A 14,753-nucleotide genomic window follows, 5' to 3' on the forward strand; every position below is an offset into this window, starting at 1 on the left:
GGAGGTAAGAGTTATGGCAGTCCCTGCATCAAGTGCACCTGTTGAACGTGTGTTCAGCCATGGTGGGGTGATAATGTGACCCCATCATTCACGACTCAGTGACAAAGTACTGTCAAATATATTTTTTTGCAAATGCAATGCATTGTAAGTCGATGTATGTTGCGAGGCAGCAAGATTGCTACCAGCTTTCAGGCTTGTGCATTACTATTTCCCCTTCCTACAGTATGTGTATGTGATATTACTTTTGAAATATTCTTTTTTTTTTCATGTCTGATGCCATGTGTTGCAAATAATATTCTACAACATGTAGGGAGATTGAGTGATTGACTTGAACTGTTCTCGTACACAGCCACCTAGAGGTTCTATTTGATTCTGTTCATAGGTTGGAGGTAATGATCATAAAAACATTTTCTAACTATTCACATAATGGTTTTGGAATGTTTTGAATAGTTTAAGTTATTGTTAATGTTAAGACATTGTTTTTGTTAATGTTGAAATAAAACTCCACTTATGAACCACTCTCTTTACCGATTTTTAAATGTGGAAACTGGGTTAGATCATCAGATTTTTGTATGACTTGACTTGTGACTTGCTTGACCTGAGCAATGACTTGACTTGTGACTTGCTTGATTCTCACCGCAGTGACCTGGGACTTGCTTGAGACTTGAAGGTTATGACTTGAGACTTGCTTGTGACTTGCACATGAGTGACTTACCCCCACCTCTGGCGATTACCACCCGCCCACCTGGGGATGAGGGTCTGGGAACGGTGGGGTTTGGAGGCAGGCTAACCAGAAGGCTGGCGGCTCATAGGGATGTTTATGGTTTGATGGTTTTAATGGCGTTTCTGCTGATGGTCAGTGATTGTATCTTGATTTTAATTGTAATGTTAATGCAAATCTCTGTTATGCATGCACTGACTGGAGGTCAAGGCGGACCAAATGACCCTGCGAAGGAAACTGTTACCACCCCCTCGCCCAGAACGTACACACACACAAGCCTTGACAAACAGACACAAACAAGCCTGGGCAAACACACACACACACACACACACACACACACACACACACACACACACACACACACACACACACACACACACACACACACACACACACACACACACACACACACAAAAGCCTGGACAAACACAGACCCACACAAAAGCCTGGACACATACACACACACACACACACACACACACACAAACACACCAGCCTGGACACACACACACTCACTCCAGCCGAGACACACACACACACACACACACACACACACACACACACACACACACACACACACACACACACACACACACACACACACACACACACACACACACACACACACACACACACACACACACAGGGGATGTGTTAAAGTGCAGTAACTGGGTGTCTCACCACTGCCCTCCTCCTCATCTGGCCTCTCCCTCAGGGCCCCGGCCACGGCCCCCTGCAGTGTGAACTCTGAACAGCAGCGGAGACACTGCAGCCGCCGGGCGCCGCTCGGACGGCCCACCGCCATGACCACATCACGCTGACGGTTCAGCTCCGCCACGCCGCACAGCATGTCAGACAGCATCTGAGGATTGGGGACAGGAAGTGACAACGTTTGAGTGGGCCTGTCGCTGTACGATAGCCTGGCTCCGCCCACCCGCTCAATTTGAATTTCCCTTCAGTACTACGTCTGGGTCTGCAGTATGTTAGTGGGTTTTCTCCATCCAGATCCACAGTGGCACTGGGCAGATCCAATAGTTTTCAGATCCAAAGGCAGATCTCGCCTTCAAGTGAGTTAACGTTTGTCAATTGAGTAGGTCCAGACTCTCTGTGCAGATGAAATGAATTACGAGTGTGTTTTTAAGGAGCATTTGACGTGTGTACGTGTGTGTATGTGTTTGATTGCACACTAGGGGTGGGAATCTCTTGGCAACTCACGATTCGATTCCGATTATGAGGTCAACGATTCGATTCTAAAACGATTATCGAAGCATCTCGATGCAACCATTTTTTTTACGTACATTTCCATGCGTGATTTTCAAAAATATATACATACATCTGAGTTTGCTACTCAGAGTTTGCTAATCACTACCTACTTTTGTGATGATCATTAAAGACATCAACAGATGAATTAACTTATCTAATATTTTATTGGAGAAGAAGCTTTTGTCACAAATATGACTTTCTATTAACAATGCAGCTTGCATTACAACACAATATGGAAGTATGTAAAAAATTGGTTTCAGTTTTCTTTTCTTCCTAATCTTACTTTTCTATGTCATTAAAGAAAAAGCTCCTCTTGAATTAGAAGGAGCTCTTGTGTCTGGCTGTGCGTTTGAGTGCATGCTATGCGTAGGCTGATTCGCAATCGTGTCAAGATAAATCAGATTGGCCAATACACACTGAAGATAAATTTAACTAAAATTATCCCTCTGTGGCAAACAGAATGTTGCAGCAGTCGAACAAATTATTGATTAATCTGCATCGAGACGGAATCGCTCTAGAGAGAATCGCGATGCATCGAAGAATCGATTATTTTTCCCACGCCTATTGTACACATCAATGTAGTGTGCATCTGCGTGTGTGCCAACCTGTAGAGCGTGCTGTGGGTTGTCGTCCAATAGGACGTAGCTCCGCCTCCTCTCTCGGCCGATCACACTGAAGTGAAGAATCACACCAGGAAGAGACTCTACCTGACCCTGAGAGTGAGAGGGAGAGAGAGACAGATAGATTATACACCCACTTGAATCACCCCCCTCTCCTCCTCCTCCATGAGTTCTGTGTGATCTTTCACCCCCCTCTCCTCCTCCTCACCTCCCTCCTCCAGGAGTACTGTGTGACCTTTCACCCCCTCTCCTCCTCCTCACCTCCCTCCTCCAGGAGTACTGTGTGACCTTTCACTTCCCTCTCCTCCTCCTCCTCCTCCTCCTCACCTCCCTCCTCCAGGAGTTCTGTGTGACCTCCACTCTGCTCAGGGAGTCCAGGTCGAGCCGACGGATTTCCATGCCCCGCTGCACCTCGACCTCCACCATGAGGGACTGCTTCACCCTCAGGAACACCTCCTTCCCCTGGCTCCTGCTCCTACTGCTCTCCTCCTCCTCCTCTTCCTCCTGCTGCTCATCACCGCTGGACAGCACTCCCACCAGCAGCGGGGGACACAGGTCCACTGGGAGAGAGATAATGAGCACTAGAGTCAGTGCGTTTACATGACCCTCAAGAAAATCTAATTATTGGGTTAGTCCAACTATGATTGGATTATTAAGATGCATGTATACACCTTAGTCAAACTATAATTGAATCGAGTTACTCATGAACGAATTAAGACACCTAGATTATTAGTCGAATTAAGTGTGCATGTATCGGGTCGGATCGCATGGATTTGGATTTTGCGTTCTGCGCATGCTCGAGACATCTCCCGGGGGCCGTGATCCGGAAGTATAAAGCCCAGTTCATACCAAAGATTCACCTTGCAACGACTTGCAACGTTGCAGGGGCAACGACTTGCCCCTGCGAGAAACGTCACAGGGGCGGTGTGAACGGGTCGTTGCAAGGAGTCGCAAGGAGTTGCAAGGAGTCGCCAGAGATTGAACATGTCAAATTGCAAGGTCCAGTTTTAGAACGCGGCGATTTGACTATTTCTCTTCAGCCAATCACAGCACAGAACAACTTGTACGTCACGGCCTTACTCCGTCCCGGTACCGTACTGTCCTATCCAGCATACAAATATCCGAAGATGGCAGACTTCTGGTCCGAGGAGAGGGAGGAGAATTGAATTCGCTTGCTGGAGCAACCTGTCCTTTACGACGTTGGCAGTAAGGGGTATAGCAACAGGGACAGCAAGAAGAAAGCATGTTGCGACATTGCGGTGGCCCTTGGTGTGGTGTTTTAGTTCAACTCGTGACCGTGTTAACTGGTGACCATTAGCCGAGTGCGTCGCTTGTTGTCGTGGCTACGCCAGCTGTTGGAAATCGGGACCAGACACGTAGCTGTCCTTGCGAATGCCTCTTTGATTTGTTTTTCAATAAAATGTCAAAAACATTCCCATCTCATTCTTATTTGGAGTGTAGGCCTAATTGGAAGAAACTTGTCACGTAGAACCGTTTTAAGCCGAAATAAATGAAAAACGAACACTTCAAATATGATACATTACGGGATTCGAACTCATACCATCGTGGGGGGAAATATTAATAAGGTCGGATTTCATTCCGTTGTACCGTAGACCCACAGAGAAATTCTCAGCCAAAAATCCTAAATTCTTCCTGAAAACACGAAAGGCAGCCAGATCAACTTGTGACCCTAATATCCATGTAGAGTTATGACGATAAATTGGTTGCGTTTCCAAAAAAGAAGACGCCTTTACATCCAGTTATTCAAGACCTAATGATGTGTTTCCCTCCACTGCTTGAAAATAGCTAAAAAAACTGTTTTGTGCTCATTCTATCATTTCGGTCGCCTGACGTGGTGTCCCCTTTTACTGGATCGTCTCTGTAAGCAAAGCAGCGACTTCGGAAATCAATATGACGCAAGTCACATTGACGCCTTTAACTGGATGTAAAGGCGTCTTTTTTTTGGAAACGCAACCAATTCATGGTCTTAACTCTACATGGATAGTAGGGTCACAAGTTGATCTGGCTGCCTTTCTTGTTTTCAGGAAGAATTTATGATTTTTCTACTACGGCAGAGAATTTCTCTGTGGGTCTACGGTACAACGGACTGGAAACCTTATTATTTTGTATTATTTTAAAACTGCGACCATTTCACTCTCACCAACATAATTAGGCCTGTTTATAATTAAGTTATCCATCTCCAAGTAGTAGTTGAGCCGATGGTAAACAAAGACCGATCAAACTTAAATTCAACTAACGGAAAGTATCCAACAACGGGTAATCTAACTAACTGTAAGCTCCAGCTATTAACTCCAATGCAGATGTAGTGGAGAATGACCAAACACAGTAACTCTAGCCTACTCTCAAGCAAAATAAAACTAATCGCAAACCTAACTAATCGCAAATCTAACCTACGCAAATTATGCTGTTGCGGCTCTCAGCCGTGCCATAGCGTTCACAGTTGCTAGGGAAACCACCTACCGTCGCAGCCCGTTGCAGCGCGTTGCAGCCAGTGTGAACTGCCCAGTTTTAGAACGTTGCAGCCCGTCTCGTCGCAAGGAGCATGGGTGGATGACTGCACGGGCACACCGGGCACATGCCCAGGGGCCCAAGGGCTCAGGGGGGCCCTTGGGCCCCACAAGTTACTAACAGTGGGGTCCAGGGCCCCACAAGTTACTAACAGTGGGGCCCTGGCCCCCACCATTAGTAACTTACTAACAGTGGGGCCCAGGGCCCCACAAGTTACTAACAGTGGGGTCCAGGGCCCCACAAGTTACTAACAGTGGGGCCCTGGCCCCCACCGTTAGTAACTTTTAATGTTGCATTGTCGAAGCAATCAGTAGAGAAACACAAAAATTCAAGCAAAAACAGCAATAGTAGGCCTATTACTACTGAGTAAATAAATTAATAAAAAGATCAATTAGGGGGCACTATTTCAGTTTGTGAATTTGAGACCGGTCACGAACAAGTCACTGTCATTTAAACATGGAGCAACGGCGAACTCTAAGTGGAGCGTTGAAGCAATGAATTAATTCAGTTCAGATTATTTAACAAGCCTGGAGATGATGCAACCCCAAAAGGACTGCTACGAATTATACTCGATTGTGGACTGCAATCTATGTTTCCAAATGTGTATGTAGCGCTACGGCTTTTTCTGACTCTGCCCGTCAGTAATTGCGAACGGGAGCGGTCATTCTCTCTTCTGTACAGGATAAAAAATGAACTGAGGACGAAAATGTCACAAAAACGCCTCAAGGCACTTTCTGTCATGTTAATTGAGAGCGACCTTAACAATGCACGCACTGGACTTTGATGATATCGTGGAGGATTTCGCACGGAACAGAGCCCGGAGAAAATGCATTTCATAGGTGAAATGCATTACTGTCAATTAATGTAAGGAACTGTTCGTATTGAGTTGCTTTAAGTCGTTTTTATTTGTGGTTGAAAGTGGTACATTCGAAATTCGTTCAAATCGCCAAAAATTGCATCAATTATATATATTTTTTATCCTGTTTTGGTTAAATAAAGATGCATTTATTTGTAATAATTATTGTGAGGTTGCCTTTCCTGTGCTACAAATCCTGCTGAGTTGCAGGTATAGGCCAATGACTTATTATCGCCAATAAGTGTGTGTGTATTCTGGGTGTGTGTGTTTATGTTGGAAGGGGGGGGGGGGCGGGCCTGTGGAGTCCACGTGCCCAGGGGCCCGATATGTCATAATCCGTCTATGGCAAGGAGTTGCGAGTTGCAAGTCGTTGCAAGGTGAATCTTTGGTCTGAACTGGGCTTAAGGAGACGATAGTCATGTTGTTGTCGCCGTCGGAAAACGAGAGACGGCAAATTATTTAAAAAGTAGGCGAATACGATGGAGGAAGCCGGTCTCGTGCAAATGTAGTTACCCCCTATAAGAAGTGTATCATCATCAACATGCATTCAGTACAAACTATGCTTCTGTTACGAGAGTAGCGTGTGTGTGCGCGAAAATGGCAGGGTGTGTGTGTGTGAGTGACTTCAGCGAGTGAGTGGACGAGCGAGTAGAGCGAGCGGTTTCGCGTGTCAGTTTAGTGAATGAACGAGTCCGGTTGTGTCTTTGCAAAAGACGTGTACTGTTAAGTTAGTGGAACTACGAATAAAGTACCCAGTCTTTCAATAATCGGTGGCCGCTTCATTCCGACCTATAAGCAGACCCACTGCCGGTCAAAGTTAAGGGTGTTACCCCCGAGAGAACATCGGCCCTTGAGGGAACGTCTCTCCTGTGCTCCTCGACTACGGTCTGGGAGCCAACAGCAGGAAACGTGTAACACTTCGATTTCACCCAAGGTTGAATTAAAAGTAGGCCTACATGTCTTTCTAAATGTTGGTCATCAACGAGGTTGTAAAGTAGTTAGGGATGGGCAACGATCATCGAATAGTCGGAGTCACGTAGAATATCGAATAATGAATGTGACTATCGTTATTTATTACACGGCTCTTCTCAATGCTTTTGAACGCTCCGTTGACTTGCATGGGCCTTTACTATGGAGCCAGTTTCCTGCCATAATTCAAACCTGAAAAAAAAAGTTTCAAAGGCTTGTAAGTCTGGGTTAGAAAACTCCACACCTTGTAAAAAAAGGTTTTGCAACACTGAAAAAAGAGATTATAACCTGAAAAAAATTCCAACAAAAATTCCAACATCTGTAAACATGATTTTGTGTTCCATTTTATCTTCTTCATCATTTTCACCAACACTTTTTCAAAGTTCAAACAATTTCACCAGCGCATTTGCAGAGTTTCAAATCTGGCACTGTTCTAACAGTGTATTTCATCGTTTCCCGGTTTTGAAACCTTGTAAATGGGATTCTGCAAACAGGTGTTCATAAATTGAGAAATAAGTTTTGAAAGGTTGTATATTTAGTTTTAAAAACTTGTTAAGGTGTACGTTTACGCCATTGCAACGTATTTTTTCAGAACTGACTTTTCCGCATTGACTTTTCAGAGATTTGACCACACAGGCGCAAGCTTTTGTCACGTGAATATTGGCAGTGTTCTGTCGGGCATATGTTTTGAAACTCCTGACAGTCAAGTCTGAAGAAAAAGAAAACTTTCCTGGGGGCGGGACCATTTAGCTTTAAACCTATTGGTTGCTCTCGGCTGACGTACATTCCAATCTCGGCTGACGTACATTCCAATCACTCGGCTGACGTACATTCCAATCTTCAGATTTGACTGTCAGGAGTTTCAAAACGAGTGCGCGACAGAACACTGCCATTATTCACGTGACTCAAAGCTTGCGCCTGTGTGGTCAAATCTCTGAAAAGTCAGTGCTGAAAAGTCAGTTCTGAAAAAATACGTTGCAATGGCGTAAACGTACACCTTTACAAGTTGTTAAAACTAAATATTCAACCTTTCAAAACTTATTTCACAATGTATGAACACCTGTTTGCAGAATCCCATTTACAAGGTTTCAAAACCGGGAAACAATACACTGTATACTAATATCGAGTACTATTTTTGCCAGAAATGCACATCCCTAAAAGTAGTAACTTCGGGCACATCTGTCAAAATAACGTTTTTTTTTACGATCTTTATTCATTCATTGCGCCGCGGTCGAACTGACGGGGATATTCTCTGATATTATGAATCTTAAAGGCTGCGTCAGGTTCTCCGACTCTCTGGTACTTCAGCAACACGTAAAGATTTGTAGTGAGGGTTATCTTGGCCATGGTGGAGAAGGAATTGGGGTAAAGGAACTTTGGCTTTGACTCTCTGAAGTCCATATTGAAACGCGACATAGAGGAGAAAGGGATTGTTGCTGTATGCGGGACAGCTGTCAGTTCACTTCGGGTCCAATTCTCAGACGCTCCATTGTCCCGTGACTCCCGTCCTCTCGGTCGTATGCGGACTCCTCCGGCTGGACTCCTCCCGCTGCTCCGCTGCCGGAGGAGTCCGCATACGACCGAGAGTTCGGAACAATGGAGCGTCGGAGAAATGACATGGACCCGAAGTGAACTGACAGCTGTCTACTGAAAACATCCTTCTGCGGCGGCCTGAGTTTGTTGTTGCTAGTGACGTAAAGAGGTCAACCGGTGGCTCTATTACCACTAGTTGAAATGGGCACAGTGCCACCTATCGTACCAGGGAAAGAAATGCTTCGGCCAATGAATCAATTTTCTCACCGCCATGTATACTCAGACAAATGCAGTTGTCCGATTGAGGAGCATCATCGAACTATGGCCTTAATCTGATTAAGCTGTGCATGTACATTTACTGAGTGAGTTAAGATACCTTAAATTCAGATAAAATACGTTGAATGAGGATAAGTTCATTTAAGTTGAGATACATTGAATTAAGGTAGATAAGTTGAGTTAAGATAAGATAAAAAGGTCCCATGGCATCCTACTTTATGTATGCTTTAATATAGATATTAGTGGGCCCCTAACACAGTATTTGAAGTCGTTCCCGAAATTCAGCCGTGGTGCAGAATTACAGCCACTACGAGCCAGTCGCACATTGAGCTTTCCCCAAACGCGCCGTTTCGGTGACTGTAGCTCTAATTCAAATGAGGAGGAGAGAGGTGGGTCAAGGAGAAGGGTGGGGGTGTGGCCCTGAGCAGCTTGTGGCCATGGTACCATGCACTCTGTTTACAGTGGATGCATCGCAATGGCGAGGCGCACACACCATTGGCCGCGTTCTGTAAATATTCTAGAAAACTCTGGGTGCTCCGGCGGGAGTCCTGGAGCTCTATATCTCAATAATCATATTATAAATAGATATTCATATCATATAATATATATTATCATGGCAAAAAGCTGTGTGCGCCTCCAGACGATATTATGAATCTCAAACGACTGCGTCCGACGTCTCTGGTTCTACCATTTCCACATCTGTCTGAAGTAGACTGAACCACGAACTGGAGGAGAAAGGGATTGTTGCCCGGGATTGTCTCCCGCCAGAACAGGCAGCAGGGCTCCGGCGGGAGACAATCGCGGTCAACAATCCCTTTCTCCTCCATGTTCATGAACTTCAGGGAGTCAAAGCCAAAGTTCCTTTCCCCCAAATTCCTTCTCAACCATGGCTGAGATAACCCCCACTGCAGTTTCGTTGTGGAAATACCAGAGATGTGGGAACCGATGTGTTATGCGCCATAACACCAACAGCAGAGTGTACAACACTTGTGTTACAGTGTGTGTTATCACACACATACACACACACACGTGGTGCGCGCACGGTCGTAGCTCATTGTCTCATTGTCGGGGCAAATTAACTGGGCGGGCAAGGAAGAGAAAGGGGGGGTAGCTTGGCCCCTTATGTCAACACATTCCAAATCAGCGCAACTGAGCTTTCCATTTTTTCAAAGGCGAGAAGGATAACTAGTGCTCGCTTTACATCGAACGCAAGTTTGAGCGACTGCGGGACCATGGGCAGCTTACCATGGGGAACTCATTAATGTTAGAAAACCTCATAAAGTGAGATTTTCAAGACTTTCATGCCATGAGACCACCGCCTCGGCGCTGCCCGCTGCCGAGGCACCACTGCCCGCTGCCGAGGCACCACTGCCTCGGCAGCGGGCAGCGCCGTGCCTCGCCCCCGCAGCGGTGATGCTTTGCGTTGGTGGTGCCTCGCGGCAGCGGGCAGCAACCGTGCGAACGGTCCTGGGCAACAATAGTGGGCAACAATCCCTTTCTCCTCCATATCGCTGTTCAATCTGAACTTCAGCGAGTCAAAGCCAAAGTTCCTTTCCCCCAATTCCTTCTCAACCATGGCCGAGATAACCCCCACTATGAGTCTTGTTGTGGAAGTACCGGGAGTCCGCATACGGCAACAATCCCTTTCTCATCCTCCATGTCGCCGCTCTGTGCTTCAGATTGACGTGGAAGTGGAAGAACGAAAGACGTCGGACACCCCGACGCAGTCGTTTGAGATTCATAATATCATTCGGAGGTGCACACAGCTTTTGGCCGTGATAATATACATTATATTATATAGATATCTATATATTATATTATATTATATTAATTAGATATAGAGCTCCAGGACTCCCACCGGAGCACCCGGAGTGTTCTAGAATATATCAAGACCACGGCCAAAAGCTGTGTGCGCCTCCAGAATGATATTATGAATCCAAGCCATTGCGATACATCCACTGTAAACACTAGCGCAGGGGTCTCAAACTCGCGGCCCACGGGACTATATTTTGTGGCCCCCTACTTGACATCAAAGTTTAGTCAATTTCTTTCTTTTTTTTTTTCTTTTTTTGCCGAGTCGCTGCGCTTGCCCGGGGGCCTCATTTATAAAGCTTGCTGCGCACAAAAATCTTGCATAAGACGGAGGTGAAATGTGCGTAGGCCAACGGTATGGCTTCTCCCAAGTGTGTGTGCGCTGGAGATACGCCCTTTCTGTGTGTATCTCTTTTCAAACACCATGCACCTGAACGGGTTCTCTCCTGTGTGACTCCTCTGATGTATTTCGAGCTTACTGAAGCATCTGAAACTAACCGCTTAGCAACCGAGTTCCTCAAGTTGTGGAGCTTCATATCCCCGAGCATGAAATGTGCGTCAGCTTTTCTCACTGCAAACGCTGGTAGGCTATTTATAGAAAATGTCCATGTTTTGACATGTTTGATTGCATTTTATAACTGCATGGGCCTGGACACGTCGGTAGGGGTGTGTGTGTGTGTGTGTGTGTGTGTGTGTGTGTGTGTGTGTGTGTGTGTGTGTGTGTGTGTGTGTGTGTGTGTGCGTGCGTGCGTGTCCAGTGGGAGAGGAAATATCGACAGTGTGAAAGAGTGTTTTGTATCAAGTTGAGGCCGACACATATATATACAGTGTTGGGATAGTTCACTTTCTATGTGAACTAGTTCAAAGTTCAGTTCACAAATTTTAAAATGAACTAGTTCAGTTGAACGTTCATAATTCAAAGATTTGAACTAAGTTCACAGTTCCAAAAAATGAACTAGTTCATAGTTCTTTTTTTCAATATGTTTTATTAATATTATTTTCAATAATATTATTTTTTTCCGGTATTTTGAACATCGAGCCCACTTCGTGATTTGTCTAGGATGAAATAGAGTGGTTGAATCAAGCATCGTAGCGAAATACAGTTTCTATCGTGTTTTATTGTACATTTAGCGTATTTTGTAAATCCCATTGATTTCTGTTGGAAGACTCATTGCTCGTTGGCCGGAAGCGGAAAGGGAACTAGTTTGGTTGTAGTTCAAATCTGGTTGTAGTCTTTTCGCTCGGTTCTAGCCCTACTGTTGAGTCGGAGAACCGAGTGAAAAGACTACAATCAAACGTAAACAGCCCCCGTTTCCGTTTCCGGCCAACAAGCAATGATTCTGGGAGGTATTCTAGTCCGCTGAGCTATGAGCCAGAGAGCTAACGTTATGGATTGTACATATTTATAATTCGAAATTCGTCTCAGCCTTTATACCACAGATACTCTAGGGTCTATAGCATATAACCGTGTTGTCTGATTACAGTTTGATTCATTTTTCACGATTTAACAGATCTCGTTTTGAAGAATAATCACCGCGCCATTCGTTTCAATGGGAATCGGGACGGTCTATACTTTCAACATAAAGTGTATTTATATTTTTTAATTCGTCCCAGCCTTTACACCACAGACACTATAGGGTCTATAGCATACAACCGCATTTTCTGATTGCAGTTTAATGTAACAGTAAGCTGACAACACCGCAACTGCAAATTAACCACACGGAGGTAACCGGCAACCGGTCAAACAAATGTTCTCATTCTGCGCGCGCATCCGCCGTGTTGATAAACAAATAACCCCCCAATTGAACGAAGTCAAACCGAGTTCGCGTGCCGTTCACAGACACCAGAATGAACGAGTTCACAGTAACGTTCATCAGGCAGTAATACAGTACGTTCAGTTCGCTTTCGCCGAAAATATGAACGAGTTCATGAACTATCGTTCAATGAACGCGTTCAGGCACAACACTGTATATATATATATACATATATATAATTGAAATTTATATATCATGCGATAAAATCATGTAATACATTTAGGAAATTATTACATGCATCTCTTCTCAAAAATATTCGACCCTGGAAGTTTAAAGTACTCAGTTTCTCTGCCGCAATCATCTGCGCGTCTAGGGCTTTTTTCTTTTTTTTCTTCCCATGTTAAAATGATGAATAGATCAGGGCAGCAGTGATCAGGAGGAGTAGGCAAGAAAGCCATATGTTCAGAAGGACAGTTCATGTTCTGAAGAAGGTTCAAGTTTAAAAGAGCCATTCATGTTCAAAAAACCATTCCTGTTGCAGAACTGTTAATAGTAAAGTTAAAACATTTTTACTTTTTTGTGGAATACTTGACGCGGCCCAGCCCAACCCAGACTCTACCTCCAGCGGCCCCCAGGTAAATTTAGTTTGAGACCCCTGCACAGCCTCTCCTGGAACCGTCACCTTTTCGTGGTGGAGAGGTTTGCGTGTCCCTGTGAACCTGAGGGCTGTGTTGTCTGGAGCCTTGTGCTCCTGGTAGGGTCTCTCATGGCAGAGTGGTCTCAGGTGAGGGGCCAGACTAAGAATGGTTCAAAAACTCCAATGAATAACGAAAAAAGAGGAGATGTGACCCGGCCCGGAGGAAGCCCGGGGCCCCCGTCTGGAGCCAGGCCCAGACGGAGGGCTCGATGGCGAGCGCCTGGTGGCCGGGTTTGCCACGGAGCCTGGTCGGGCACAGCCCAAACATACTACGTGGCACACCCCTTCTCTTCATCCCATGGGCCCACCACCTGTGGGAAGACCCGTTGGGGTCGGGTGCGCAGCCACATGGGTGGCAGCGAAGGTCAGGGGTCTCGACGGACCAGACCCGGGCGGCAGAAGCTGGCTCTGGAGACGTGGAACGTCACCTCGCTGTGGGAAAAGGAACCGGAGCTTGTGAGGGAGGTGGAGCGCTATCAGTTAGATCTGGTGGGGCTTACCTCCACGCACAGTCTCAGCTCTGGTACCGTACTCCTGGATAAGAGTTGGACTCTATTCTTCTCCGGAGTTGCCGAGGGCGTGAGGCGCCGGGCGGGTGTGGGGATACTCATAAATCCCCGGCTGAGCGCCGCGGTGTTGGAGTTTAACCCGGTAGACGAGAGGGTCGCCTCCCTGCGCCTAAGGGTTGTAGGGGGGAAAACTCTGACTGTTGTTTGTGCGTATGCACCAAACAGCAAGTCAGAGTACTGTTCCTTCTTGGAGACCCTGAATGGAGTCCTGTATGGGGCTCCAGTAGGGGACTCCGTAGTTCTGCTGGGAGACTTCAACGCCCACGTGGGCAACGATGGAGACACCTGGAGAGGCGTGGTGGGGAGGAACGGCCTCCCTGATCTAAACCCGAGCGGTCGTTTGTTATTGGACTTCTGTGCTAGTCATGGATTATCCATAACGAACACCATGTTCGAACATAAGGGTGCTCATAAGTGTACTTGGTACCTTAGGCCGAAGATCGATGATCGATTTCGTGATCGTGTCATCTGATCTGAGGCCGCATGTTTTGGACACTCGGGTTAAGAGAGGGGCGGAACTGTCAACCGACCACCATCTGGTGGTGAGTTGGATCAGGGAATGGGGGAAATTTCCGGATAGACCTGGTAAGCCCAAGCGAGTAGTGTGGGTGAATTGGGAACGTCTGGAGGAGGCCCCCGTCCTAAGTATCTTCAACTCACACCTCCGGCTGAGTTTTTCTGGCATTCCTGTGGAGGTTGGGGGCATTGAGCCGGAGTGGGCGGTGTTCAAAGCCTCCATTGCTGAAGCTGCGACGGCTAGCTGTGGCCTCAGGGTCTAAGGCTCCTCAAGGGGCGGTAGCCCTCGGACACCGTGGTGGACACCGGTGGTCAGGGAAGCCGTCCGATTGAAGAGGCCTTCCGGGATATGATATCCTGGAGGACTCCTGACTCGGTTGCAGGGTACCGACAGGCTCGAAGGGCTGCAGCTGCTGCCGTGTCGGAGGCTAAGCAGCGGGTGTGGGAGAAGTTCGGAGAAGCCATGGAGAAGGACTTTCGGTCGGCACCAAAGTGTTTCTGGAAGACTCTCCGGCATCTCAGGAGGGGGTAACAGGGAACCATCCAAGCTGTGTACAGTAAGGATGGGACTCTGTTGACCTCAACTGAGGAGGTCGTCGGACGTTGGAAGGAACACTTTGAGGAAGTCCTGAATCCGA

The 14,753-nt window shown here is 46.5% G+C and overlaps 1 protein-coding gene across 2 annotated transcripts in view; it reads right to left on the minus strand.

The window, feature by feature from the left end:
* stk11ip (serine/threonine kinase 11 interacting protein) overlaps nucleotides 1-14,753 on the minus strand; it is a 63,005-nt gene that overhangs the window by 26,998 nt on the left and 21,254 nt on the right. For both annotated transcript variants that reach the window (XM_060050729.1, XM_060050728.1), the window contains exons 15-17: nucleotides 2,932-3,164; nucleotides 2,590-2,697; nucleotides 1,403-1,583 (exon numbers count right to left, since the gene is read on the minus strand). In XM_060050729.1, the coding sequence (XP_059906712.1) occupies nucleotides 1,403-1,583; nucleotides 2,590-2,697; nucleotides 2,932-3,164 (522 nt within the window). The remainder of the gene's footprint in view (nucleotides 1-1,402; nucleotides 1,584-2,589; nucleotides 2,698-2,931; nucleotides 3,165-14,753) is intronic.

Source organism: Gadus macrocephalus, chromosome 4 (genome assembly GCF_031168955.1).
Source record: "Gadus macrocephalus chromosome 4, ASM3116895v1".
In the NCBI taxonomy this organism is placed as follows: domain Eukaryota; kingdom Metazoa; phylum Chordata; class Actinopteri; order Gadiformes; family Gadidae; genus Gadus; species Gadus macrocephalus.